Raw genomic sequence first — 27,968 nt, 5'->3', positions numbered from 1 at the left:
ATGTATAATCAGAAGGTGACTTCCAAGGCTTAGCTGTTAGAGACACTGCGACTTCTGGCTTCTCGTGAGTGATGTTCTGTGTGGGAGGTTAGCCACCATGCTGTGGGACATGTCAGCCCATTCTATAGAGTGAGTTCCAGGACAGCTAGTGCTATGTAGAGAGATCCTGTCTCGGAAAGAAAAATTTAAAACAAAGGAAAAACAGAGCTGGTGAGATGGCAAAGGTGCTTATCACCAACCTGAACTGGATAACCAGGACCCACATGGTAGAAGGAGAGAACCAACTGCTGCAAGCTGTCCTCTGACCTCCACACATGAACTGTGGCACACGCACACACACATAAATAATTATGAAAATTAATAAATAAAAATTATTCGGAATACATTGGATATACATGGCCTCGTGTCTGTCCCCTGTGGCCTTAAAATTTAAGAAATGTTGCTACAAATGGTACCATATTTTGTGTTTCAGTGCAAGAGATAGTCTTCCAGGACTATTCCGGTCCACAGATTACTTCCGGGACTGGAGAGATGGCACAGCTGAAGATGAAGAGTGCTTGCTGCTGCGTTAGTAGAGAACCACAGTTCAGTTCCCAGCTCACAACCATCTGTAATTTCAGCTCAAGGGGACCCAAGGACCTCTTCAGGCTTCTGTGGGCACCTGCACTTCAGTGCACATACCCATACACAGACATTTAATTAAAAACACACCTGAGTCTTAGGCAAAATGCAGTTAATATTTCCCTTTTAATGGACAATTGATAATTGAGCCAGATTGCTCATATCTGTAGCCCCAGTTCTTGGGATTAGAGAAGACGGAGGCAGAGGGACTGTTTTTTTTTTTTTTTTTTTTTTTCGAGACAGGGTTTCTCTGTGGTTTTGGAGCCTGTCCTGGAACTAGCTCTGTAGACCAGGCTGGTCTCGAACTCACAGAGATCCGCCTGCCTCTGCCTCCCAAGTGCTGGGATTAAAGGCGTGCGCCACCACCGCCCGGCACGAGAAGGACTGTTAAACTGAGTTTAGGCAGCATAAAAAGGTGAGAAGGGGGAGGGGAGAGAAGAAGAAAAGTATCATGGAGTAGCACGCCAGGTTTGATTCTCTACCGAAGTTATGTAGGGGATAAAGAGTTCTGAAAATAATTTAAGGACAGGGATGAATGTAATGGCATCTTACTTTACTAACATCTGTAAAGAAGAAAAACGGAAGAGGAATACAACATAATAGTCGTGTGTCCTCTTTAGTGAGTGGTTTTGCTCCCTCGGTTCAACAGAGTCTTGCAAAATTTCTACATTAAGCTCCCCTCGTACAAGTTTTGTTTCCTGGCTGTTGAGAGCAATTTTTTTTAAAACTACAAGTCCCAGCAGCCATCACGCCACGGTTTTCGGCAGGCCGGCCTGACCTGAGCGCATTGATCTCAGGGACTTGTAGTTCGACTATAAAATAAGGTGGGCCACATACTACCGGCACAGAAGACAGAGGTGGAGACACCGCCAGGTTGACCAATAGGCATTGCGTACTGGGCTAGAGTGGCGGGCAGTTCACCAGTCGGCAAGCCGCTCCTCGTGAGTGACCTGGCATGCAGCCTACAAACGGCCCGTGGGGCGGAGCGTGTGTCTCGGCCCCATTGCGAGCCATGGGAGGCGGCTGGTGGTGGGCTCGGGTCGCGCGCCTGGCCCGCCTGCGCTTCCGGGGGTCGCTGCTGCCACCTCAGCGGCCCCGCAGCGGGGGAGCGCGCGGGTCCTTTGCCCCCGGCCACGGCCCACGCGCGGGGGCCTCACCGCCCCCGGTGTCTGAGCTCGATCGCGCGGACGCTTGGCTCCTCCGCAAGGCGCACGAGACAGGTCTGTGTCAGGGACCGGGGTCGGCCGCTATGCGGGAGGGGTGCGCAGGTGGGAGTGGGCGGCGAAGGTGCGGCATGCATCTGCTGGGAACAGGGCCCGGGCTCGGCGGGGGTAGGTTCTTCATGGAAGCTCAGGGAAACGCAGGGTGGGAGATTTTGCAGCCTGAAAGCATAAGGCACCAGTTTGCGGGTCCCGGCTAATGGGGTGCAGCACGGATTAGTGGGGGGGGGATTACGGTTAGGCGAGGTAGCGCGATGGCACCACACCTGCTTTAGTCAGAGACGGTTCCAGAGGCACCTGGGAAGAAGCGAGATGCCTGCAGTAGGGGGGTCGGTTCGGATTGCAGAGGGGAACACTCGGAATAAAACAAGAGTGTGGCTACCCGCAGAAGATGGGGAAGTTCCCGATTGGACCAGCGCGCAACCAATGGTAGAGGAAATGTCTGCTGATTGGAGGGAGAGGTGATCTAGATTCCAGGGGGAGGGACCTTAAGTAGGGCATTGGTTTGACAGATTGGAGCCAGTCAGGTATAGAATGGGGCTAGTAGTGGACACAGCCTTTGGCAGCACTCAGGGAGTTGAGTGGCGGGGAGATGTGGACAAATGGAGGAGGCCGTGCCAGGTAGGAGCAGTTTCCATTTAGGAGAACAGGGAGGCTGAAGGCAGGCCCAGGTGGAGAAGTTTGTTTGAGGAAGAGAGAGGGAGGGCTACAGGATGCATAAGTATCCTTGGAAAGACTTTCCATCCTCAGATTGAACGTCTTCAATTCTTGCTTTAGATTTTCATCTGGGTTAGATAGACACTGTCTTCAACCATGGCTCAAAACGAGCACATAATGTCGGGGGGAGAAGGGAAGGGGATTTGTAGGCAGTTTTCTGGAACGTACGGGCACGTGAAATACTTTTGCCTGTGGCTGAATAGGGTGGGGATTGGCTTGATGGTCTGAATGAGAGGGGAAATCAAGGAAGCAGGGCTTGGCTGATACAGAGCCCCACCCCGACCAATCCCCAACAGCTTTCCTCTCCTGGTTCCGAAATGGACTTCTGGCATCGGGCATTGGGGTCATCTCCTTCATGCAGAGTGACATGGGCCGCGAAGCTGCCTATGGTGAGTACAGGCCTTCCCTTACCCCAGCTAACACCTGGTAAAGGCAAACACTCTCTCCTCATTCCACACACCTCCTTCATCAGTCAGCACTGTTGTCTCGTGAGCGCACTCCCTAAAGCACAGCTGTTGGCTATCCTGCCTCTAATCTGATTTCTCAAAACCGAGTCCTCGGGCCGTTTCCAAGGGGCTTTGACTTGTGCGTACACCTTTGTCTATACCCCCTAGATCGGCCCCCTCATTTGGATCCCAGATACTTCTGTGTGCAGTTGCATGTACTTGGCTCTTACTACTTGAGCCCTTGTCTGCCACCTCCCCCTCTAGTTTATCTGTTGATTTATAGATTTATTTTATTTATTGTTATACTTGGAAGGAACCCAGCATGCTAGTTAAATTCTGTATACTAAGCCACACACCCTCAACCCCTCCCTGCGGTTTTAGGCAGGGGCTCTACTGTTGAACTACACTCAAACCATTTATTATATGGTTATTTGTTCATTTTTCAAGAAAAGGTTTCTCTGTGTGTAGCACTGGCATGCCTGGAACTCACAGAGCTCCGCCTGCCTCTGCCTCCCAAGTGCTGGGATTAAAGGTGTGCACCACAACTGCCAGGCAAGATTTCTTTATTTTTATTTTATGTGTGTAAGTGTGCATGGGGACCACGTGTATCTGGTACCGATGGAGCCAGAAGAGAGAGTCAGAGCTCCTAGGACTGGAGGTAAAGGTGGTTGTGAGCCACCTTGCAGGTGCTGGGAACTGAACCTACGTCTTCTGCAAGAGTAACACATGTTCTTAAACTTGGAACCGTCTCTCCAAACTCCCAATCCCAATTTTTTTTTTTAAAAACAACTTGTTCTTTTGTGACAATCTAAGTTGCCTGAGCTAGCCTCTAGCCTCTTTTTTGTTTGCTTTGTTTTTTCAAGACAGGGTTTCTCTGCAGCCCTGCCTGTCCTGGAACTAGCTCTGTAGACCAGGCTGGCCTCGAACTCACAGAAATCCGCCTGCCTCTGCCTCCCCAGTGGGCCACCACCGCTGACTCCTCCAGCCTCTTACTAACTGGCCTTAGAGGCCTTGCCAGCCCCGTGCTAGTACTGACTCAGCCTCCCCATCCGTCATCTTGGCAGCCCCTTGGGATACCCTGGACCCTGCGACTATTGATTGCTGCTCCTTCTCCACAGGCTTCTTCCTGCTGGGTGGCCTGTGCGTGGTGTGGGGCGGAGCCTCCTATGCGGTGGGCCTGGCAGCACTGCGAGGACCTATGCAGCTGTCTCTTGCCAGTGCTGCCGCTGGTGTGGGGGCAGTGTTGGCAGCCAGTCTGCTCTGGGCTTGCGCTGTAGGCCTCTACATGGGACAGTTGGAACTGGACGTGGAATTGGTGCCTGATGATGACGGGGCAGCCTCTACGGAAGGCCCAGATGAAGCAGGACGGCCACCACCCGAGTAAACAGCAGGGCTGTGGGGAATGGCTGGGCCGAGGACTGGGACATTAAACCTGACCCTTCAGCAGTTTGAGACTCCGAGTGATGGCTCCTGTTATCTGGGGAGGCCGGGAGGGGAGAGGAGGACAACCAATAGGGACGAAGTGGATGAGGTGTCTAAGGAAGAGGCAAGATGGCTCATTGAATAGAGACATTTGCTCCCAAGCCTGACAACCTGAGTTTGATCCTCGGGACCAACAAGGTAGAAGGAGAGAGCTAATTCCCATACCATACCACCCCTACCCACACACAAACAAACAGATAAATAAATGAATAAATAAATAATTTAAAGGGACAAGGAAAAGCAACCATGCAGGGTCCCTGGGGATGGAACCTCTCAGGGAATGGTGTTTAATTCTCAAGGAGGACTCCAGGCCTTGATATATGCCCCAGATTCGGCTTCTCTTCACTCTCCCTTCCGCTGCACCCTAGTACCTGTGGGCCCTGGGTAGGGCAGGCCCAGGGTAGGGTAAAAGGCCTCCGGGAGCGTGGGGCCTGGACCCAGCCTGTGCAAATGTGGATACATCAGGCTCAACTCTGCAGGGCCATAGCGGATGGTGCCCGGCGTGCACAGGCCCCTCACCACCGGTGGCAGGAAGCCTGCGTGAAGGAGGGCAGGCGAGGGCTCTCCAGGAGTTGTCAGGCCCCACGGGAGTACCGCATCATGCTTCAGGGCCCCCGCCCGGATGACAGAAGTGAATTCTGGCCGAGGTGTGGTCGGCGGATCTGAGAGCTCCTCGTCTCCACTGTCCTCGGAACCCCTAGCTTCCTTTGGGCCAGGTTCCACTTTGATGCGTTTGCCTCGGGTCTGAGGGTTCTTGTCCTTGTCCTGGTCCACAGAGGCAGCCTGCTTCGGGTCAGCTGGAGGCTCGTCCTCTAAAGGAGATACTGGTTTTTTATTCTTTGCAGAGCTCTGCAGCTGAACCACGCCCACAGCCCCTCATTGTATGCTCGCATGCGCAGTACAATGTCTAGGCAGGGGCTCTACCACGGAGCCATGGCCGCAGCCCTTCAGTGATGGATTCTCCACAGGCCATCTACTGTTGAAGCAGATTCCAAGCCTTCTCTTTACTTTGTGTGTGTGGGTGAGGGCATGGTGGTGAGATGTCAACATTGGTGTCTTCCTCTGTCTCTATTATTAGATGATGGTGGGCATGATGGGGAAGGCATACATGCCACCGTGCAGATGTTGACCAGGTCAAAGGACAGCTTTGCAGCTTTGTAAAGTTGTGGTTTCTTTCTTTCTTTTCCTTTTTTTAAATTTGCAACAGAGTTTCTCTGTGTAGCCCCGGCTGTCAATGAACTCTCTCTGTAGACCCGGCTGGGCTTAAACTCACAGAGATCCACCTGCTTCTGCCTCTAAGTGCTGGTATTAAAGGTGTGCACTACCGCACCTGCCTCCCCTTAAGTTTTAGAGAACTATTTAAAATTTTAAAGACTTATTTCACGTGTTTGAGTTCTTTGTCTGCATGTGTGTCTGTGCACTGTGTGTGCTTGCTGCCCCTGGAACTGGAGTTACAGATGGCTGTGCACTGCCGCATGGATGCTAGGAGTTGAACCCTGGTCCTCTGCAGTAGCAGTCAGTGCTCCTAATTGCTGAGCCATTTCTCAGCCCCATTTAGACTTATTTTATTTTATGTGTATGGGTGTTTTACACATACAAGTATGCCTCTGTGGGGTCTGGAGAGAGGGGTCTGGAGAGATGGCTCAGCGGTTCAGAGCAATGGCTGCTCGTCCAGCGGTCCTGAGTTTAATTCCCAGCAACCACATGGTGGCTCATAATGTAATGTGATGAGATATGGCGCCCTCTTCTGGCCTGCAGGCTTACATGCAGGCAGAACTCTGTATGAATAATAAATAAATAAATCTAAAAAGTATGTCTCTGCATCACATGAATGCCTGTTGCCCACGTCGGTCAGAAGAGGGCATCAAATCCCTTAGAACTGGGATTATGTCTGGCTTTGAGCTCTGTAGGTGCTGGGGAATCAAACCTGGGTTTCTGCAAGAAAAAGTGCTCTTTGTTGTTGTTGTTGTTTTTTGTTTTTTGATTTTTCGAGACCGGTTTCTCTGTAGCTTTGGTCCTGGAACTAGCTCTTGTAGACCAGGCTGGTCTCGAACTCACAGAGATCTGCCTGCCTCTGTCTCCCAAGTGCTGGGATTAAAGGCGTGCGCCACTACTGCCGGCGTTTTTTTGGGGGGGGTTGTTTGTTTGTTTTGGGTTTTTTTTTTTGCGACAGGGTTTCTCTGTGTAACAGTTCTGGTGTCCTGGAAGTCTCTCTGTAGACCAGGCTGGCTCTGCTTCCCAAGTGGTGGAATTAAAGGCGTGCTCCACCACTGCCCAGACAACAAGTGCTCTTAGCCTCTGATCCATCTCTCCAGCCCCTCCACTTTCCACTGTAACACAGGGCCTGTCAATCAACCTTGAGCATCTTTGTGCTCCACTTCCCTGGCAGCAGGACTGCGGCAGTGTGCTTCTGCTCCTGGCTTCTCTCTGTGAGAAACTAACCTCATTCCATCAGACTTTCCAGGCCAGCACTTCCCCTGTTGCATCAGCCCCAGCTTCAAGGAAATTTGCCTTCAGTGTTAATGTAAATACCACCTAGGTTTCCACAGTCAGTCCAAAGGTCCCTAGTCTTTCCTGGGTGCAGGAGTGGGAAGGGGTTAGCTTACCTGTGGACTCTGGGCCTGGGCTTGATGGATCCTCATGAGACACAGTGGCCGGAAGCTGGAAGGCATCCAGGGGTGTTTGGCTCTCTTCAGCATGGCTGGGGACAAGACGACGGGACTGAAAACCAGAGGTCTTGGGACAGCAGTGACTATAGACGGTCTCAACATGGAATTTGCTGATACTACCCTGAGGCGCTTAAAACTTTCTGTCAGACCTATTAACTCCATGCTAGTCTCTCTCTCTCACACACACACATGTGCACAAACACACACATGCACACAGTGAATTAAACCCATAGTCTCCAATGTGCTAGCTAGGGTCTCTACCACTGAACCACACCCCAGCCCCTCACTGGGGGACTCTAGGCAGGGTCTCTACCACTGAGCCACACCCCAGCCCTCACTGGGGGATTCTAGGCAGGGGCTCTACCACTGAACCACACCCCAGCCCCTCACTGGGGGATTCTAGGCAGGGGCTCTACCACTGAGCCACACCCCAGCCCCTCACTGGGGGATTCTAGGCAGAGGCTCTACCACTGAGCCACACCCCAGCCCCTCACTGGGGGATTCTAGGCAGAGGCTCTACCTGTGAGCCACACCCCAGCCCCTCACTGGGGGATTCTAGGCAGAGGCTCTACCTGTGAGCCAGACCCCAGCCCCTCACTGGGGGATTCTAGGCAGAGGCTCTACCTGTGAGCCACACCCCAGCCCCTCACTGGGGGATTCTAGGCAGAGGCTCTACCTGTGAGCCACACCCCAGCCCCTCACTGGGGGATTCTAGGCAGAGGCTCTACCACTGAGCCACACCCCAGCCCCTCACTGGGGGATTCTAGGCAGAGGCTCTACCACTGAGCCATACCCCAGCCCCTCACTGGGGGATTCTAGGCAGGGGCTCTACCTGTGAGCCACACCCCAGCCCCTCACTGGGGGATTCTAGGCAGGGGCTCTACCACTGAGCCACACCCCAGCCCCTCACTGGGGGATTCTAGGCAGGGGCTCTACCACTGAGCCCCACCCCAGTCCCTCACTGGGGGATTCTAGGCAGGGGCTCTACCACTGAGCCCCACCCCAGTCCCTCACTGGGGGATTCTAGGCAGGGGCTCTACCACTGAGCCCCACCCCAGCCCCTCACTGGGGGATTCTAGGCAGGGGCTCTACCACTGAGCCCCACCCCAGCCCCTCACTGGGGGACTCTAGGCAGGGGCTCTACCACTGAACCACACCCCAGCCCTCACTGGGGGATTCTAGGCAGGGGCTCTACCACTGAGCCACACCCCAGCCCTCACTGGGTGATTCTAGGCAGGGGTTCTACTGCTAAGCACTCTTCCCAAGTTTCCCAAGCTGGCCTTGAACTTTCAGTTCTCCTGTGGCAACTGCCCAGCTCCAGAATATATTCTAACTCAGATGAGCTCCCTCCTATGGGCAAGCCTGTGCCACTGTCAGCCACTTGATATTACCTGGGGTCCTTTAAAGATGTGGTGGTCATCTAGTCTCTTCCTTCTAAACCTCCTGTTCCCTTCCAGGATTCAAAGGGGCAGATGGGCACCCCCTCCTCTCCTGGCTTTTTTTTTCTTTCCTTGAGACAGGGTTCCTCTATGTATTCCTGGCTGTCCTGGAACTTGCTCTGTAGACCAGAGACCCACCTACATCTGCTCCCAAGTGCTGGGATTAAAGGCGTGCACCACCACCCGACTTTCTGGCGTTTCTTAAAGCATGCCCTAGCCTCCTCTTTTCTCTTTCTCCAGTTCCTTTTTCTCCCAATCAGCTCTCAGCAGGAAGAAGGGTTTTTAGTGCAGATTTGCTTGTAATCCCCTCTCCTGTCACAAAACCCTCAATACCTACGCCCTGCTGCTGCTGCTGCTGCTGCTGCTGCTGCTGCTGCTGCTGCTGCTGCTGCTGCAACCCTTTCTCCTGCCTCTGCGCTGGCCCCAGACACTCCCTCTCCTTCCCTAGGCAGCGAAGGCTGTGGACCTGAGACTTCATTTGCTCAGTGCCATTGGCCAGCAATGCATGTATGTATTGCCTCACTCTGGTCCTCCCTGTATAAAGTCTGCCATGGTTCCCCAGTGCCCTAGAGTCAATCTCACACGTTCAGCCTGAGGTGAACCACTGTGAGTCTTCTCCTCCCAACAGCGACTCCTCTCTGTCCCAGTGAGGCTGTTCCATGCCTAGGCATTTGCTCTCAGCTGCTTCCCCCTTCAGGCCTACAGAGCTCTCCCTTGTGGGCCCTGGCTGGGGATGGGGAGGGGCTGCCGCTAAAGGCCACCTCTCACCTGAGCACGTGACTGACCCACAGAACGTGATGCTCCCCGGCACTCTTCCCGTTCCCGGCCACAGTGGCCACAGACTGCAGCCACACGAAGCCCCCCGCACGCTGCAGCCAACGGTAGTAACCAGTCACCACCTGACCTTTGTCCAGCACTGGGTCCATCCCAAGAGAGCAGAGAGCCCAGAGGGGTGGGGAGGGTGGGAAGAGTCAAGGCAGGTGGGCAGGAGACAGGAAGAGGCGAGGCGGCAGGAGTGGGGGAAATCGAGAAAGACAGAGAAAGGTACAGAGAAAGTCAGCGACCGGGAGGTATCCCAGCATCAGAGACCCCTCTCACCCCACTTACTGCCCACCCCCATGAGCACTTGCGCAAGCTCTTGGATGCTTTTCTATTCCAAACAGAGCCCCAGGAGCTGCAGTACAAGCAGAGACCGTGGTTAGCCCTGAAGAAGGACTTCCAGGGATCAGGGCTGCGGGGCCATTCGGGTCTTTGTGGTGGGTGGGGAGAGGGTACAGAAGTGTGTCTCACGGTCCAGGTGGCTTTGACGGATCCTGGTTGCATCCTGTCCATGGACAAACTGGTAGCAGCTGCGCCCCACAAGCTCCGAGGGTCCCATGTCCATATGGTCGCTAACTCTGGAGGAGACAGAAGAAAGAAAGGGGGGGGGGAGGAGTTAGAGACACTAGGCGGTATGGGAGATGGCAGAGTTCGCTTCAGCGTCTTCCAGGGTCTACATCCTTGTAGTACAGCCCTTTGCGTCTCAGTTTTCCTCTGTAAAATGGACATAGTAATAATATGGGTGAAGGAAAGGGCAAGTGATGATGGACCAGCAGGGCCAGGCCCACCCTCCCTTCGCCCAGGCACCCCTGCGTCTCCGTTACCCTTCCTCCTCCCATGACTCCCCACTGCCCTAGTCAAAGGCCCAGGCTTGACTGATTCCCGTATATCCGCATATTTTCAAGGAACCCACCTTCCCTCCCACCCATACCCCGGTACCTGCTCTCACAAGCTAGGATGGTGAGGCCCAGGCTGAGGCGGAAGACAATCATGTGTCCGTGCAGAGGAAGCTCAGCCAGCGGGGCTGGGGGCAGCGTGTGTCCCAGTGCCACAAGACCCAGGGCTCGGGACCTCAGGCGCCCTGTCACGTGAATGACCTGTGGAAGGCGGTCCTCATTGGAAGGGATCAAGTGGGGTTAGAGCCCATGGGGCTGGAGATGGCAAGGCAGGATCAGCAGTGATGGGAATTACTGCTGAGGCAGGAGGACCACAGCCAAGCCAAGGCCCCGCCCAGTTTCACTTGATAACCACAGGTCCCTTGGCACAGGCGAGGCCTTGAGTGTCTCCCAGTTTCTGTCTTCACTGCCCTGTAACCCGGGACATAGCTAGCACACAGGAAGGACAGCTCCTACCTACCTTGTAACCTGAGGCTTTGACATTCAGGCCCCTCTTTGTGAGGGTGGACTTCATGCGGACGAAGAAGGAACGCTCCTGGACCCGGAAGGTAGGGGATGCCTCGGTAGGGCTGGCTTCTGAGGCAGAACAGGAAGGAACCACCTCAGAGCCAGCCTCATGGTGTGCTGGGCCACCCCAGACACTCGACACATCTAACGGTTAAACAGGCACACTGCTACAACAATCTCCCCTCCTCCGTGGGACAGCCAGGTCTAAAGTCAGATGTGCCCCTCATTTCTCAGAACCCACGTAGTTCACGAGAGCCTTGAGAAGAAAGCCATCTTTAACTCTATCCCCCAGGCATTAGGTCTGACCCCAGCCCGGTGCAGGCACTCCGTCTGGCCAGTTGTTCCTACATGGGGACAGCCTAGTGTCCACTGGACTGTGAACCTAGGGAGGGTGGGCTAGAGCTGTTGTGATCATAGCCATGTCCCCTGTCACAGACTAGAGGTATAAAAGGAAGAAGAAAAAAAACAAAAATCAACTCTTTTTTTCCCCTTTTTTCTCCTTTTGGTTTTTCGAGACATGGTTTCTCTGTGTAGCCCTGGCTGTCCTGGAACTTTCTCTGTAGACCAAGCTGACCTTTAACTCACAGAGATCCACCTGCCTCGTGCCCCCACCATGTAGCTAAAAAACCAACTCTTAAAAAAAAAAACAAAGCCGGGCGGTGGTGGCGCACGCCTTTAATCCCAGCACTCGGGAGGCAGAGGCAGGCGGATCTCTGTGAGTTCGAGACCAGCCTGGTCTACAAGAGCTAGTTCCAGGACAGGCTCCAAAACCACAGAGAAACCCTGTCTCGAAAAACAAACAAACAAACAAACAAAAACGACTTATTTGTTTATTATGTATACAATGTTCTGCCTCTGCCTATACACCAGAAGAGGGCACCAAATTCCTTTATAGATGGTTATGAGCCATCATATGGTTGCTGGGAATCGAACTCAGGACCTCTGGAAGCCAGTGTCTTAACCTCTGAGCCACTCTCCAGCCCCAAGAAACCTCGAAAGTACAGCTTTGCTGTCCCACCTCATCCTGAGATGGCTTCGGAGTCACTGTCCCCCAACCCCAAATTTGGCCAACGTTAAGAAATCCTTTCCCTAAAGAATGTTCACGTCTTCCCATCTTTCTCGAGGCACCCAGATTCATCAGTAACCTCTATTAGTCCCCTGCATGTAACAGCCGGCTCTCTAAGCTCCTTACACTGTGGATGGCTCATTTAGGATGTTAACCAAACCCAGTTCAGTCATCCTCACTGGTCTCCAACATCTCCAAACTAAAGGGAGCTGTGGGTGATGTCTACTCGACCTTTGTCTGTCATGAGAGTGGAAATTTCCACCCAAGAATGGACTGGAGCCGGGCGGTGGTGGCGCACGCCTTTAATCCCAGCACTCGGGAGGCAGAGGCAGGCGGATCTCTGTGAGTTCGAGACCAGCCTGGTCTACAGCAGAGCTAGTTCCAGGACAGGCTCCAAAGCCACAGAGAAACCCTGTCTCAAAAAAAAAAAAAAAAACCAAAAAAAAAAAAAAACCAAAAAAAGAGAATGGACTGGAATAGATATGTGACTTGGGTCAATTAATTTGACCTCTCTGTGCTGTGGCTGGATTTTGGAAGCCTCCCTTCTGGCTTGTGGAGAAGCAGTAAGGATCCAGTTTGTTTGTTTGTTTGTTTTTTGCTTTTGTTTGAGAAAGGATTTCACTGTGTAACAGCACTGGCTGTCCTGGAACTAGCTCTCATAGACCAGGCCGGGCTCGAACTCACAGAGATCTGCCTGCCTCTGCCTCCCGAGTGCGTTGGGATTAAATGCCCGACCCTGGACCGAATTTTTTAAGACACCACTTAAAAAAATACAACAACAAACAAACAAACAAAAAACAAGGCTTGAGGTATTCCCACCTCCATCTGGCAAGCTCAAATCTTGGTGTATCTTGGCCATTTGGGGGAACCAGGCAAGTTTAGACAGCCTAGTGGACTTAATCCGTTTTACAAAATCTTGCTTTGTTAAGAACAAACACCAGGATCTACCCTCAGGCGTTATTCTTTGGCAAGGAGGGAGTTCCTGGAAATTACCAATCTCGGGAGTGTCCACCAGCGAGGAGGATGACGAGGAGGAGGAAGAGGAGGACACGGAAGGTGGCGTGGGGGGCCCAGGAGTTGCAGCCCGCAGCCCCAGTTGCTCCAACACCTCCGAGTGGTCCCCAGGATGGATGTAGTCGAAGACGCTGCTGCCCGTCAGCTCCACCTACCGGTGATGGAGGGGAATGCAGGAGCGCGTGAGCGCTAAAGCAGCAGCTGCGTTTAGCCTGGGCCTGCTCTCCCTCAGGTGCACTTCACACCAGCCTTGTATCTTTCGTTACAAGTTTTCCCCCTTTTAAAATAAGGGCGTGAGGGAGAATTTTTGTTTGTTTTGAAACAGGGTCTCACTTTGTAGCTCTGGCTGTCCTGGAATTCATTATGTCGATAGGATTAGGGTTGGCCTCAAATTTAGAGCTCTGCCTGATTCCACCTCTGGAATTAAAGGCTTGTTCTGCTACACTTGGCCCTTTTTTGTTTTTTGTTTTTGTTTTAGACAGAGATTTGCTAGGTAGTCCAGGCTGGCCTCGGACTTGTGGCGATTCTCCTGCCTCAGCCTTCGGAGTGTTGGAAATTACAAATGTATGCCATCAAGCCATAAATGAGTTTGAACCTTTGAGATCGGCCGCGTCTCCGATGTCACAGGGATCCTATGCTCCTGCGCTCCCCTCAGCGCAGCCTCTAGCTTTGTCCCACTGATCTTCTGACCCCGTTTAAAGCTCTTCTGAAAACTGCACAGCTGACCACAGCAGAAGCCCATGCCCATCCCACTCTCCCGCTGCTTGGGGTGGGTGACCCATCTCCCTCCAGCCTTCATTGCTCTATACTCCCCTTATCTCTTAACTTTTTCACACCCGCACCCTTGTCCAAAGTCCCCTCCTTTGGGGGAAGTGCCATTTGTTTGTTTATGTGGTTCTTTCAAGACACGGGTTTCTCTGTGTAGCTCTGACTGTCTTGAAACTCGCTCTGTAGACCAGGCTGGCCTCGAACTCACAGAGATTCACCTGCCTCTGCTTCCTGAGTGCTAGGATTAAAGGCATGCACCACCACCGCACAGCGAGAGTGTTAGTTTTTGAGACAGCGTCTTATGTAGCTTAAACTGGCCTGGAACTTCTAATCCTCCTGCTTCCACCTCCCAGATGCTGGAGTTTAGTGCACAGGTTTATCCTCACCACCGTGCCCAGTTTATACCATATAAAGAGTCTAGCCCAGGGCTTTGTGAATGCCGGGCAAACATTCTATCAGCTAGGCTCCAGTGCTGTCCCAGCTACAGTGGATTGAATTTCAGAAGCCCCAGACAGTTACACAAGCATGTACATCTGAGCCATACCGTCACTGAACTCAGCCCCTCGCTGGGGAAGAGTCTCGGCAAGCACTTCGCCATGGAACTACATCTCTAGGCCAATTTTTAATTTTGATACAAGGTCTTATGAAGTTGCCCAGGCGAGCTTTGAACTTGTGGCCTTGCCTGAGTCCCTGCAGCATGCGTCGGTGTGCTTTGTGAGTTTTCAAGGAAGGCTGTCTGTTTTTCATGTTGAGATCAGTGAGACCAGCAGAGAGCAAGGGCGTGCATAAGCCAGACATAATGGCAGCCCCACTGTGGGTTGGTACCTGTGAGAGACCCAGGTAGATGGACACCGTCTCTGAGATGTAGAGGAATTTTCCTTCCTGGTTCAAGGCGAACACGAAGCCATCCAGAGACTAGAGTTGAAAGAAACGGAGCGGGTGTAAGAAAGGCCCCGGATTCTGAAATCTAGGTGTCCGTCTGGAGGGTGGCCCCCGGAAAAGGAACAGGAACAAGGGACCTTAGTTCCAGCTCTTCACAGACGCAGGAAAATGGATGCTATTCCCAGATGCGACCACCAGGTGGAAGCACGGAGTAGCGGGCTAGGAAGGGATCTCACCTGAAGGATGTGTCCACCCAGGTGTTGCTCGAAAACTTCAGAGACCAGAGCCACAGGGCCTCTGCGGCTTGGGGCTGGGGACAGAAGGAAGAGGAAAGTCAGGGTCCGCGGGTCTGGCTTACTGCATCCTGAGCAGCCAGTAGGAACCTAGTCAATCTTGAAAGCCCCAGCCACCATAGAGAACTGGTTTACAGATGTCTGTTCCCTATTGCTAGGACAGAAAGACCAAGATTGAGAGACAGAGAGTGGAGAGAGAGATTTGTCCACTCTTTCTTCTTTCTTCCAGGACAGGATTTCTCTGTGTAGCCTTGGCTGTCCTGGAACTCGCTCTGTATACCAGGCTGGCCTCAAACTCTACAGAGACCTCCTTACCTCTGCCTCCCTCGTGCTGGGATTAAAGGTATGTGCCACCATTGCCAGGTTCACACCCTCCTTTTGTCCACCAAAAAGGTCCTTGAGTATTGCTATTCCCAGGTTCTATACCGTGCAGACAGTGCCATCGACACAAAGGTGACCAGAAAACCACAGTCAGTCCTCACTGGGCCATGAAGCCAGGTCCCATGAAGACTAAGCCAAGGCCAACTGGCCTGGTGGTGAAGGCCTGTAATCCTAACTGCCTGGCAGGCTGAGGCAGGAGAATCAAGAACCTAAGACCTGCTTGGGCTTCATAATGAGATCCCATCCCAAAAACTAAAAAGAGGTCTAGCAACATAGCTCAGTGGTAGAGCCCCTGCCTAGAATCCCCCAGTGAGAGGTTGGGGCATGGCTCAGTGGTAGAACTCCTGCCTAGAATCCCCCAGTGAGGGGCTGGAGAAGCTGGGGCGTGGCTCAGTGGTAGAGCCCCTGCCTAGAATCCCCCAGTGAGGGGCTGGAGAAGCTGGGGCGTGGCTCAGTGGTAGAGCCCCTGCCTAGAATCCCCCAGTGAGGGGCTGGAGAAGCTGGGGCGTGGCTCAGTGGTAGAGCCCCTGCCTAGAATCCCCCAGTGAGGGCTGGGGCGTGGCTCAGTGGTAGAGTGCTTGTCTAGCACTCACTCACCCCGGGTTCAATTCTTTGTACTGAAAAACAACAACAACAGATGAAGAAGTACAAAAGAATAAAAATGTGGGTAGAGAAATGGATTTTCTTACAGTGCCAGGTGGACTGCAAACGAGGGTAGCAGCTGAAGAAGACAGTTTGGTGTTTCTTCAACAAATAAAAAGAATTATGATGTGAGCATCTGGCAATCCCTTCACACCCAGTGAACCGAAACTAGGAATGGGAGGAGAGCTGTGGTCACACGGAGAGAGCAGCATCACACACAGCCAAAGAACCAGTGTGGTACATCCATTCAGAGGACCATTATCGAACCACGAAGAGGAATGAAGCTCTGGTACGTGATGCGATGTCATGAGACCCAGAACTACATCTGAAAGCAAACAGGCACAAAAGGCCACAGTGTGTTTGATTCCATGTCTACGAAATGCTTAGAAATGGCAGGCAAAGCAGGTCTGTGGTTGGCAGTACTGGGGAACTGGCGGCCCCACGGCTGTGGGAGTCTGTGGGGGTGAAGGAGGTGTTCTGAGACAGGCGGTGATGGTCCTACAACACTGTCCATGCAGTGAATGGTGCTGATTTTGATACCCCAGAACAGCCTTGTCCACACAGCAAGTTCCAGACAGCCAGAATGGAGAGTGAGGCCAGGTCTAAAGATGCAAGCGTGCGTGGTGTGTGTGTGTGTGTGTGTGTGTGTGTGTGTGTGTGTAGAGATGGTTCAGTGGTTAAGAGGTCACTAACTGCTTTTGCTAAGGACCCAGGTTCCATTCCAGGGCACCTTACAACCCTAGTCACGCTAGTCTCGGGGAATCTGATGTCCTCTTCTGGCCTCTGTGGGCAATGCTCACATGTGGTACACAGATATACAAGCAGGTAAAACACCCCCACATGTAAAGACAAATAAATAAATTTAAAGCTGTTGAAATGGTTTAGTGGGTAAAGGCATGGGCTAGCAATCCTGGAGATCTGGGTTTGCTCCCCAGAACCTCTGTGAGTGAGTGAGTGAGGAGTGAGTGAGTGAGACTTGATTCTCACAGACTGTCCTCTGACATCCACATGGGTGCTGTGTCCTGCTCACAGGCATATGCACACACAAATAAACAATGGAAGTAAAAAAATAATGAAACAACCAACCAGCTAATTTTACCCTGGATAAATTTTACATAACATATTTTAGTTTGTTTGAGCTGGAGTCTCAATATTTAGCCCAGGTTTAACTCAAAATTTCCATTCTCCTATCTTTGTTTCATGAGAACTATATTTAAGGGATGCTCCTCCAGGCAGGAGTACAGTGTTTTTACTTACTCTCTCTTTTTTCAGTGCTGTGGATTGAACCCAGAGCTGTTCATGTAGGCAGATGCTGTCCCACTGAGCTACACCCCTAGCCCCTCACTGGGGGATTCTAGGCAGGGGCTCTACCACTGAGCCACACCCCAGTCCTCACTGGAGATTCTAGGCAGGGGCTGCTGCTGAGTTACATCTCCTGCTGATATTTTTGTATAGTAGACCATGGCATAAAAGAGGGGAACTTTAGGAGATATGTTGAGGAGATGAAGACATATACAAAGAGAAGGAGAAACTCAGAATTTCAGAGAGACATAAATTCCACCAAGACGTAGGCTGATTGACACAAGTTTTCCCCCTTAGGAGAACTGGGGTCCCAGACTTGGTGTTGATGGTTGGCAGACACACAGCGGTCCTGGATGCCATCCTAAGGACTCTATTGCTGCAAAAGTTGACACTCTCACCCTACCCAAGGTAGAACCAAATGCTGTGGGAGCACTGTCAGGGACCTTCCCTCTGCGAGGCGGAGGGCCTGAAGCCATTCTTTCCTCTTTGTACCTCAGTTTCCTCTTTCAGTGGGTTTGCTGGAGGGGTCTGAGCCCCTGGGCTGCCAAGCATCCAGCCAGTATGGTGGAGAAACATACAGAGTAAATAAAGGTGGGATTATTATTATTCCTAGGCAGGGACATGTCCCCACTTCTCCTCAGGACTCCCCAAGTCCTCAGTAGCCCAGGGATGCCTCCGCCCCCCACATCTGACCACTGTTCCTCCTGCTTCCTCCTTATCTGAACCTCTAGGAACAATAAGTGAAGGGGCTGATGGGGACCCCTCCCCTGAGACCCAGCTCCAGGCAGCTCTGTGACAGGCAGGAACAATGCCGCCTGCTAATTGTGGCAATTTTCCCCTGTCATTTTTGCTAATTCCTTCATTTTCCCTCTCTGCAGATCAGCCCGGGTCAGACCAAGCTGCTGCAATTAACGGCATTAATGGGCGCGCTGGGATGGGGGTGCCCAGGGGGGAGAGCTTGGGGACCTGCTGTCCCCCCCACCCGTGCACAGGGCCCATCCCCTGTCACTAAGATCCCCAGGGTGTGCCTAGGATTGCCGATGGATGCCTTAGTATACCGTTTCTGCCCCCCCCCCAAACCTGACAGCTCTCCACTCCTCCTGCCTACAGCTCCCTCTCTATCCCCCAAAGCAACAAGTGTCTCCCACCTTCACATCTGCCCTCCTGAAGTTCAAATCCCCTGGAACCACTCATTCACTTAAAAATTTGTCTTCACTTAATAAACGTTTGTCAGCCAACACCGGGGGTGATGGCGGAAGACTAGGATGAATGAGGGGGAAGAAGTGGGGAGACCCACAGGCAGAGAGAGGGTAGGTTTGGAAAAGGAAGGACAGTTAAGACCCCTACCAAGTTTCAGGAGGTCCTCTCCTTTTCCCTTCTATGAGTCTCCTGTCTTGGGTTGTTGTTATGGTCTTCATGACTCTGGGGAGTGGAGAAGGGGGTCCCATCATTCCAGTGTCTGTTCTTATAGGACTAGATTGATGCTGAGCAGGGCCTCAACTTGCTCTGGAATTCTCTCTCTCTCTCTCTCTCTCTCTCTCTCTCTCTCTCTCTCTCTCTCTCTCTCTGAAACTAGGTTTCTCTGACCAGGCTGACCTCAAACTCCCAGAGATCTATTTGCCTCTGCTTCCCGATTGCTGGGATTAAACATGTGACATACCACCAGCTCTTCCTTCCTTCCTCCCCCCACCCCACCTCTGAGTGTCTCAAGTAGCCCAGGCTAGCCTGGAGCTCACTGCGTATCATTATCATTCTGTATCCACTTCCTGGGTCCTGAGATTACAGGCTGACACGGCGCCTGGTTTGTGCAATGCTGGGATGGACTCAGAGCCTCCGATGTGCTAGGCAAATACTCTACCAACTAAGCCCCACCCCGCCCAGCAGCCTCGTGCTAGGCAGTTCTGTATGCAGTTCTGAGAGTTTCACCGACTCCACCAGTAACAGGAGTCTAGCTAGAGGGTGAAATGGGTTTTGTACATCAAAGGTTACCGGGGCCACAGTCCTGGGTGCGAGTGACTAACACGTCACCTAAGGAGTGCTAGGGTACTGTGCCAATCTGAACCACTCGGGAGCTTCCGGGTCCTCTCTCCTTCCTGCCTTCACCTTCCTGCTTTCCCCAGCTCCTGTCTCAATTCCTCCCCCACCTCCAGTCTCCTCACTGCTTCCTTCTGGTTCTTGCCTGCCTAGGGCCCTTGGCTCCGGTCGTGCTCTCTGCCTGGCCCTTCTCCTGAAGTCTCAGGTCAGTGGGCACGCCCTCCTGAAGCAGCATCCTACCTGTGGGAGTGGTCTCTGGTCAGCACACTCCGCCCCTCCCCCCAACCCTCCACTGACTTAGCTCAGTGGATGAGTGATTGGGGGAAAGGGCTGGGAAGATGGTTCAGTGGGTAAAGTGTGGAGAGACCTGAGTTCAAATCTCCAGAATTTATGTGACATTGGATATAGTAATGAGCACCTGTAATTCCACACTCCTGCTGGGAGGTGAGAGATGGAGACTCCCAGGCAACCCTGGGTCTGCTAGCCTGGCCTACTCAGCTCTGAAGAACAGACCTTATGTCAAAGGAGGAGGGAGGCAAGGACTGAACCCTCCATATGGATACTACACACACACACACACACACACACACACACACCTCTGACTTCCACATGGGCACCTCTGACCCCCACATGAACTGGAGAGATGATTCAGCAATTATGAACACATAGACTAAAAGAAAGAAAGAAAGAAAAAAAGAAAGAAAGAAAGAAAGAAAGAAAGAAAGAAAAGAAAAACTGGGCAGAGATGGTTCACACCTTTAAAACCCAGCCCTGGGGAGGCAGAGACTGGTGGATCTCTGAGTTCAAGGTCAACCTGAAAAGAGTGAGTTCCAGGACAGTCAGCGATACATAGAGGAACTCTGTTCCAAAAAACAAAACAAACAAAAACCCAAAAACCGCAGACTGCTCTTGCCGAGGACTCCATCTGGTCCCCAGCACCCAGCTTGGGTGGCTCACAACCATCTATAACTTCAGCTGCAGGGGACCCAACCTCTCTAGCCTCTTCCAGCAGCTGCACACACGCGGCATACACAAACACGTGTAGTCACAAACACATACATATACTGTAGCCTTGGCTGTTCACTGCAGGAGCTCTGTAGACCAGGCTGGCCGCGAACTCACAGAGCTCCTCTTGCTCTGCTTCCTGAGTGCTGGGATTTAAGGTGTGTACCACCAACCTAGACATTACATACATTTTAATAAAAAGCTTTATTTTATTAATTTTCAAATTATTAAATAACAATATTTACTTTTAATTATTAAATTATTGTTTAATAAAAAATTCTAAAGGGGGCTGGAGAGATGACTCAGAGGTTGGGAGCATTGCCTGCTCTTCCAGAGATCCTGAGTTCGGTTCCCAGCAACCACATGGTGGCTCACAACCATCTGTAATGAGATCTGGTGCCCTCTTCTGGCCTGCAGGCATACATACAGACAGAATATTGTATACATAATAAATAAATAAATAGAATAAATTAAAAAATACTAAAAAAATAAAAGCCAGGTGGTGGCGGCACACTCCTTTAATCCCAGCATTTAGGAGGCAGAGGCAGGCAGATCTCTGTGAGTTTGAGGCCAGCCTGGTTTACAAGAGCTAGTTCCAGGACAGGCTCCAAACTACAGAGAAACCCTGTCTCGAAAAACAAGACAAAACAAAAAAGTGGTAGCCCACATCTTTAATCTTTAATTCCTGTAATCTGGAGGCAGAGGTAGGTAGATCTCCGAGTTCAAGGCCACCCAGTCCATGTGTGGTGTGGAGTTCTAGAACAGTCAGGGTTAGTACTGTCCTAGATCCGGTCAGTAACAACGTCTGGCGCTGTTAGCTCCGCAGATAAAGGCACTTGTCATTAAGCCCAGCAACCTGAGTTTGTTCCTAAGGACCCATATGATAGAAAGAGAGAATCCACACCCGCAAACTGTCATCGTCCCTCCCATATACGTATGATAATCTCTTCCATATATGCACACTGAATAAAAAATTTAAACAGAGCCTTGGGCAGAGAAAGAAAATGGAACAGGGATGGTTCAGGGGTTAAAAGCACTGGCTGCTTTTCCAGAGGACCTAGGTTCAATTTCTAGCATCTGCGTGGCAATTCAAATCTGTACCACCAATTTCTGGCCTCCATGGATACCTGGTATAGGTGTTGTACAGAGACACATGCAGGCAAAATATTCATACACATAAGATAAAAACCTTCACAGGGCGGTAGTGGCGCACGCCTTTAATCCCAATACCCGGGAGGCAGAGACAGGTGGATCTCTGTGAATTCGAGGCCAGCCTGGTCTACAAGAGCTAGTTCCAGGACAGGCTCCAAAACCACAGAGAAACCCTGTCTCGAAAAACAAAACAAAACTAACAAACAAAAAGAAGAAGATAAATCTTTGGGTGACTTTATCTCTTAGGGCCTCAGTTTTCCAGGGCTATTAAATAGTCACAAAGGGCTTCCTGCCTAAGGTGTCTGCAGGCTGGCAGAGGCCTAAAGTTGGATTTGTTGCCTTGAGTTGAGCCACCCACGCACACTGCCTGAACCAGTTAGTTCTCATGTACAGGTGGGCATTGCTGAAGTAGCCAGAAAATGGCCAGGGAGCGGTGACTGGAGTGAGCCCTTCTCCCTCGGAGCCTCCCAATGCCCCTGCAAGTACTGGGGGGCTGGACACCTTCAGGGCTCTCTCAGTCCCCCCCTTCCCCTCCCTGGGGCTCCAGGACAATAGACAAGATGTTTATCCCCCGCCGGCGCACGTGTTGTTCGCGGGTAATGACAGTAATCAGCCTCCCTAATGCGGCATTCTCTCAGCGCCAGTCAATTCGCCTAATTACCGCCTGGGAAGCCGGATTATTTAAATTTAAATGGTGATTTATTGCGGGGCTTAATCAATGCTATTTTCTCTCCCCCCAACCTTCTCCCTGGGCACTAGGGTAGGAAGGGAATAGGAGCCCTCTCCAACCCCACCCTAATTCTTCAGGTGGGAGGAGGGGCTTTTTCACCTGTGACCTCAGATAACACCTTCATTGCCCCGTAATAACAATTAAGCAGGGATATAGAAAATAAAATGATGAATATCTAATACTTCTGTGGATCAATAACCACAGGTGGGAAGTAAGAAAAACGAGGTATTCATCTATATGTTGACATCTATGCAACATAGTCTACATTTTCACACATCATAGACTAGAATTTTCCTCCTCTTGCGTCTCATCTGCATCTCTGAGGCAGGGACTTTTCATTTCATTTCCCCCCTTCCTACTAATTAGCCTATCTTTCTTGAGACAGGAGCTTATGTAGCCCAGGCTGACCTTAGGACTGACTCACTATGAAGAGCAGGCAGGACCTCCACCCGCAGAGATCCGTCCACCTTTGCCTCTAGAGTGCGGGGATGAACACGTCACCAGGCCTCGCCTTACGTGTGTTTGTAGCCTAGGCTGGCCTCATACTCCTGGTGATCCTCCTGTTGCAGCCTCAGGAGCACTGGAAGGATCCACCATCAATGCCACATCCTGACAGAGCAGGGACTTTGGTAGCATGCGGTTCCCCTTAGGTCCTGGGCACTCACAAAGGTATCACACAGGAGGTTGACTCAGTCAAACCACAGACCACATCCCTAAGGCTGGCTTGGCTTTGCTGGGATCCAGGGGCCTTGAAGATGTTCATTGGTTTCCAGTCAGTCGGAAGGGACCAATTCTGATGGGCACTCCCACAGAAAGAGGGAGCCACCTACCTAGGACTGCAGAGCTATGGGGACGAGGGCTGGAGATGGCCACACAGCTGATAGCTTCCCAATCATCCTCCCTCATCCTCCCTAGGCATACTGTTGGAATTTAGCCCCCAGAGCTCCAGTAGTCGCTTGGAGCTCTGCAGGCCCAGATCGGGAGGCTCTGGGGACAGGAGGCTCTACAGCGCCTGTCAGAAGTGACATTATTGTCCTTTCTTTTGTGACAATATTAGTTCATCTCCCCTAATAAAATTAATAGCCTTTGCTGCGTGACAGACACCTGTATTTCCGGGCTGATGGCAGACACCTGTATTCTCAGCATTGAAGAGATGGAGGCAGGAGGATCCTAAATTCAGGGCTAACCTCTACTACATATCAAATTTGAGGCCAGGTGAACCTACAGGAGACATTGAGTCATGGCGAATACTTTTAATTCCAGCGCTTGGCAGGCAGAAGCAGGTAGATCTCTGTGATGTGAAAGCCAGCCTGGTCTACATAGCAAGTTCCAGGCTAGCCTGAGCTACATAGTAAGACTCTATCTCATATAAACAACAACAGCAATAACCTAGTGATCTGAATTGTTGCCAGGTTCTGACTTAGGTCAAAGGTTTGTAAAAATCACCACTTTTTGTCCCCTAGATAGCCTAAGTCACCAGTTAGGAACCCACAAAGGGTCTGGAGGACTCTCTAGGAGCTGAGCCAGGGAGAGTCTGGCTTTCTTAATCCTGTCCCCAAGGCTGAGGTGGGTTGGCATGGGAGGATTTGGCAGCAAGAGCATGCGCACTCACCGAGGCCAGCCGGAGGCCCGACGGCTCGCAACCCCCAGGGCGGCGCCCCTAGCGCGGCGAAGCGACGCAGGCGGAGGTAAGTGACACTGAGACGCACGATGGACGCCTTGTCCAGTTGGCTGGAGATGGCACCGGGCAGAGGAAGCAGCTTAGCCAGCTCGAAGAACTCTAGATTCTCCTTCCCGCGCCGCCAGCGCGCTGCGTTGCGGGACTTTTCTTTGCGCTGCGCCTGCAGGCTGGGCGGGCGGCGTTGAGGAGGCGTCAGTGAGCGCCCCGGGCTCACGGTTCCCACACTTTAGGAAGTGGGACAGACCTGAGTGCCAGTTCTATACCCCTGCTGGTTTTTGGGAAAGGGCCCTTATTTATTTAATAATAACAATTGTTATTATTATTATTTTTGTTATTGTGGTAGGGGCTGAACTCAGGGTTTTCAGCACTCTACCACTGAGCTCTCCCGCCTGTTTTTTTTTCTTTTTCTTTCTTTTTTCTTTTTTGTTGAGACTGAGGTCTCACTACACCAGGGTGGCCTTGAATTTACAGAGATTTGCTTGCCTCTGCCTCCGGAGTACCGAGACTAAAGACATGCGCAACCACACCCGGTTCTTGTTTTTGCTTTTTGAGGTACATCTTTCTATTTTGCCCTGGCTGGCCTTGAACTTGAGTCTCCCGCTTCACCTTACTGAGTGTTTGGGATGTCAGGCCGAAGGGCTCAGCTGGGGACAGTCTTTTCAATTGCCTAAGAATGTCGGGGGTGAATTCGGAGGTGGAGGACTAAAAACAGAACTCCGGAGTAGGTGAGGGTGACAAAGTCTAGGCGCAGCAGGGTCAGGGCACTGACCTGGGTATGAATGCTCATCCGAAAAGCTGTGAAGTCCCCCCAACCCCCGCAGCCTTCGGGGGCGAGGCCATGGTCAGGGCCATTAGGTTTGCTCACCAGGGCCCTGGTGGGGCCTTGACCATTAGCCCGGGCAGGAAATCCCAGGGGACGCTGGCTCCACGGTCTCCCCCGCACTTGACTTCACCTCGGCCGCTGCTCCTGGGATAGGGGGTCGCCATCACGGCGGGGACTGGAGAATTCAGGCGCGAAGGAGTCGCAGGTGGGGCTCAGTCCCCTGGGGGAAGAATATCTAGGGAAAGTGAGGTGCGTGCCGGTCCCCAAGGGTCCAGCCAAGAACGGGCTTGGATGCGTGCCTCAGTTTCCCCTTCCTGGGAAGCCGCGCTTCCCACCCTGGCGCTCCGGGTGAGGACGTGCCCCGCCGCCGCCTCCCCCGCGCGGCCCGCCAGCGCGCCCGCCTCACGCCCGCGCCGGGCCGGCTCCCGCATACCAATGGGCGCACGCGGCGCGCATACGGATCGGACCGGCCCGCGCGCTGCGTGCCAAGCATGCCCAAGCTGCGCTCGGGGCGGGCGCCTCGCCAGGGCCCCGACGCTCCGGACTCCATCCCCCCCAAAACTCCCAACCCCTCGGGGATCTGTCCCCCAAAGCCACCCCCAGTAACCTACTCCAAGGTCTGCAGCTGCACCCATTTCCTAGCCTGGGCTAAGGAGGTAGGGAGGACAGAGGGACCCCACCCCAAATCCTGCTCAGGAAGCATTCAAGCCCCTGGGGAGGCGCCACCTGACCCGGTTGCTAAATATCTTCAACCCACAACTTCCTCCCAAAGACCAGGGCGTGAGACCCTGGCCCATGACACCGCTGGCCACTGTGACTCCAGTATGAACGCGACACTCGGGTCCAGGTGTTCTGGAATCCAGATCCCCTAGAACCAGGGACGTGTCCAACTGGCTCTTTCCTCTTCACGATTAGGTGTCCAGACCGCGCTCATGTCCTCAGCATCCAGGTGGCCCCCAAGCCTCCCCAAAACGCGCTGACGTCTAGTGCCCTGAACCTGTGTGACTGTGACCAGGACCCCCAACAACCACGTACCTTTCTCTGGATCTCGCCGGTACAAGCGTCCTGATGCCGTGGCCTCCAGGTCACCTGAGTCTAGGACCCCGCATCCCAGAAGGACCCAGGGGTCCCCGTTCCCTCCTGCCAAGCCTTCAGGCGTCCCGCACCCGCAGGGCTCCCGACCGGGTTACCTGGCCGCGGGGTGGGCTCGGGGCGCGGCGTGGGGCCGGCCGGGTGACGTGGAGGGGCAGCTCCATAGACCCTGGGGCGCACGGGCTTGGGCACCCGGCTCTCGGCGCCCACGGCGGCCTCGCAGACTTGGAGACCACGGACAGCGGCGGCGAGGGGCGGTGCCTGTGTTTGCCCCACCCACAGAGGCCCCGCCCAACGCCGGCCCGCGCGCCTCTGCCTGACGGATAGTTCTCATTCCCGTGTCCGTCTGGCCCGGCGTGTCTGAGTGGTCTCACCCCACGACCATATCAGGCAGGTCGGGTCTCAAGCTCCTCCACCCTGGAGTCTCACCACGATCGTCATCCGCAAAGGATGGAGCCCCTCAGCAGCCCCTGGGGACCCTGGGGGCAACCAGCACCGTGGTTCAGTCGGAGTGGACATTCAGAGGTCAGCGTCCCTGCTAGAGACGTGAATCCAGGCCTTTAACGACCTCCCTTCCCAGGAGAAAATTCCAGGATGCCAGTCTTCATTCAGAGTAGGACCTGGTGGGTACCAGCCCTGTCCCCAACCCAGGTCTTAGTTGTTAAGAGAACTCAATAGTCCAGAGCCCCCTGAGATCTTGCCTCTATGGCTCCCTATTGGAACTAGAACCCCAACCTGTGGGCGCCCAACTTCATAACTGAGAACAGAGCCAGGGTGTGATGGCACTCATTTGTTAACCTCAGCATTTGGGACAGTGAGGCAGGAGGATTAAGTTGGAGGCAAGCCTGGACTATGGAATGACTTCCAGTCTCGTCCAGTCTGGGATTCAGAGTGAGACCCTGTCCCAAAATTAATAAAAACAAAGGAGTAGCTAGGCTGGGAGAATGGCTTAGTGGGTAAAGCTTGCCAGGGAAGCGTGAGGACCTGAGTTCAAATCCCCAGAATTCACATAAAGTCACACTCGGTGGTCTACTTCTATAATCCCAGGACTCCTGAAGGGCATAGCAAGAGATCCCTAGGAGCTGGGGGTGGGGGCTCAGCTAGTCTGGTTCCACAGCAAGGCACTGTTTCAAACAAGGTAGAAAGGGAAGTAACTCCATATGAGATTGCCCTCTGACCCCCACATGTACTGGAACTGCGGCATGCATGTGAGTACACACACATACACCGATGGCTCATTTTATTTATTTACTTACTTATTTATTTATTATGTATACAATATTCTGTCTGTGTGTATGCCTGCAGGCCAGAAGAGGGCACCAGACCCCATTACAGATGGTTGTGAGCCACCATGTGGTTGCTGAGAATTGAACTCAGGACCTTTGGAAGAGCAGGCAATGCTCTTAACCTCTGAGCCATTTTTCCAGCCCCTCATTTTTTATTTTTGAGACAGGGCTTCTCTGTGTAGCTTTGGAGCCTGGCCTGGCCTGGAACTCACAGAGACCTGCCTGCTAAGTGCTGGGACTAAAGGCGTGTGCCACCATACCCGGCTTTGTACACAGATTAGTTCTAAAGAGGGCGGGACTGGCAAGATGGCTTTGCGGGTAAAGTACTTGCCACCAGGCCAGATGATGTGCTTATTCCCCTGGACTCGCATGGTGGAAGAGAAGAACCAACTCCCCAAGTTGTCCTAAGGTTGTGCCTCATGTTGGCAGCTGACCTTGGTAGTGTAAGCGTTACTCAGGTGGCACTGGTTTTGAAGGCCTGAAGGGGTCATGGAGAGCAGCTGAGGCCTGGCACTGTGAGAGGCCAGGGGGCCATTGGTGCAGGTGCAGCCTCAGCAGCAGTAGAAGGCCCAGGACTGAAGGGGTCATGCAGAGAAGTTGAAGTTTGAGGATGTGGAGAGAGCCTAGGAGAGGCTATTTGTAAAAATGCAGCTAGGTTGTCATAGATCACCCCAATATTCTGGAGATGCCAGCACCATGGGGTGACCACCAAGAACAGCAGCAGCAGTGGAGTGGAGTCAGCTGGAGCCTAGGAGACAGCTGTGCCTGCTGCAGAGGGCGGAGCCAGAGAAGTGACCAAGCTCCTTGGGAGGGTCCCAGAAGATTGTGAATGGATCCTGGGCATTGGCCATTGAGTTATCAATAATACACAGTGCAATAATGAACAATGTTTTGTTGAAGCAATAGAAAACACCAAGACAGGGAGGAAAGGATTTATTTCAGTTTATGGTTGTAATACACCTTGAAGAGAAGTTAGGGCAGGAACTGAAGCAGAGGCTGTA

At 52.6% G+C, this 27,968-nt stretch overlaps 2 protein-coding genes and 1 long non-coding RNA gene across 7 annotated transcripts; 2 read left to right on the top strand and 1 right to left on the bottom strand.

The window, feature by feature from the left end:
* The first annotated feature begins 1,586 nt into the window (after nt 1–1,586).
* Tmem160 (transmembrane protein 160) lies at nt 1,587–6,297 on the top strand. Its single transcript, XM_075990820.1, has 3 exons — nt 1,587–1,841; nt 2,855–2,947; nt 4,123–6,297. The coding sequence occupies exons 1-3, from the start codon at nt 1,634–1,636 to the stop codon at nt 4,386–4,388; spliced, it is 567 nt and encodes a 188-aa protein (XP_075846935.1). The 5' UTR covers nt 1,587–1,633; the 3' UTR covers nt 4,389–6,297.
* Nucleotides 4,829–25,941, bottom strand: Npas1 (neuronal PAS domain protein 1). 5 transcript variants are annotated; one of them, XM_075990781.1, is made up of 12 exons: nt 25,625–25,941; nt 24,632–24,824; nt 23,698–23,933; nt 14,783–14,856; nt 14,490–14,579; nt 12,876–13,047; nt 10,770–10,885; nt 10,353–10,510; nt 9,885–9,991; nt 9,363–9,510; nt 7,093–7,187; nt 4,829–5,298 (listed from the first exon to the last, which is right to left on the bottom strand). In XM_075990781.1, exons 2-12 carry the CDS (start codon nt 24,751–24,753, stop codon nt 4,829–4,831), a joined length of 1,788 nt encoding a protein of 595 aa, XP_075846896.1. In that variant the 5' UTR covers nt 24,754–24,824; nt 25,625–25,941. The 5 variants fall into 5 exon arrangements, with proteins under 5 accessions (XP_075846896.1, XP_075846889.1, XP_075846922.1 ...); XM_075990774.1 differs by having other exon boundaries at nt 24,632–24,809; XM_075990807.1 differs by having other exon boundaries at nt 24,632–24,733.
* LOC142860082 (uncharacterized) lies at nt 9,053–12,931 on the top strand. The gene is made up of 3 exons (XR_012912289.1): nt 9,053–9,101; nt 10,797–10,857; nt 12,837–12,931. It is a non-coding gene; the product is annotated as an uncharacterized LOC142860082 (long non-coding RNA).
* Nucleotides 25,942–27,968: the final 2,027 nt, after the last annotated feature.

The sequence above is a fragment of the Microtus pennsylvanicus genome, chromosome 1 (genome assembly GCF_037038515.1).
Source record: "Microtus pennsylvanicus isolate mMicPen1 chromosome 1, mMicPen1.hap1, whole genome shotgun sequence".
Taxonomy (NCBI): domain Eukaryota; kingdom Metazoa; phylum Chordata; class Mammalia; order Rodentia; family Cricetidae; genus Microtus; species Microtus pennsylvanicus.
This window is presented reverse-complemented; position numbering and strand designations above follow the sequence as displayed.

Bases quoted from the DNA above. Each gene is read 5' to 3' on its own strand.
- Npas1 (XM_075990781.1), bottom strand. From the start codon at position 24,753: ATGGCGACCCCCTATCCCAGGAGCAGCGGCCGAGGTGAAGTCAAGTGC. The intron at 23,934-24,631 runs GTGAGCAAACCT...CCGCCCGCCCAG, and splicing joins AAGGCCCCACCAGGGCCCTG to CCTGCAGGCGCAGCGCAAAG. The intron at 10,886-12,875 runs GTAATTTCCAGG...GTTCTGCCTCAG, and splicing joins GGTGGACACTCCCGAGATTG to AAGCCAGCCCTACCGAGGCA.
- Tmem160 (XM_075990820.1), top strand. From the start codon at position 1,634: ATGGGAGGCGGCTGGTGGTGGGCTCGGGTCGCGCGCCTGGCCCGCCTG. The intron at 1,842-2,854 runs GTCTGTGTCAGG...AATCCCCAACAG, and splicing joins CCGCAAGGCGCACGAGACAG to CTTTCCTCTCCTGGTTCCGA. The intron at 2,948-4,122 runs GTGAGTACAGGC...CCTTCTCCACAG, and splicing joins GGGCCGCGAAGCTGCCTATG to GCTTCTTCCTGCTGGGTGGC.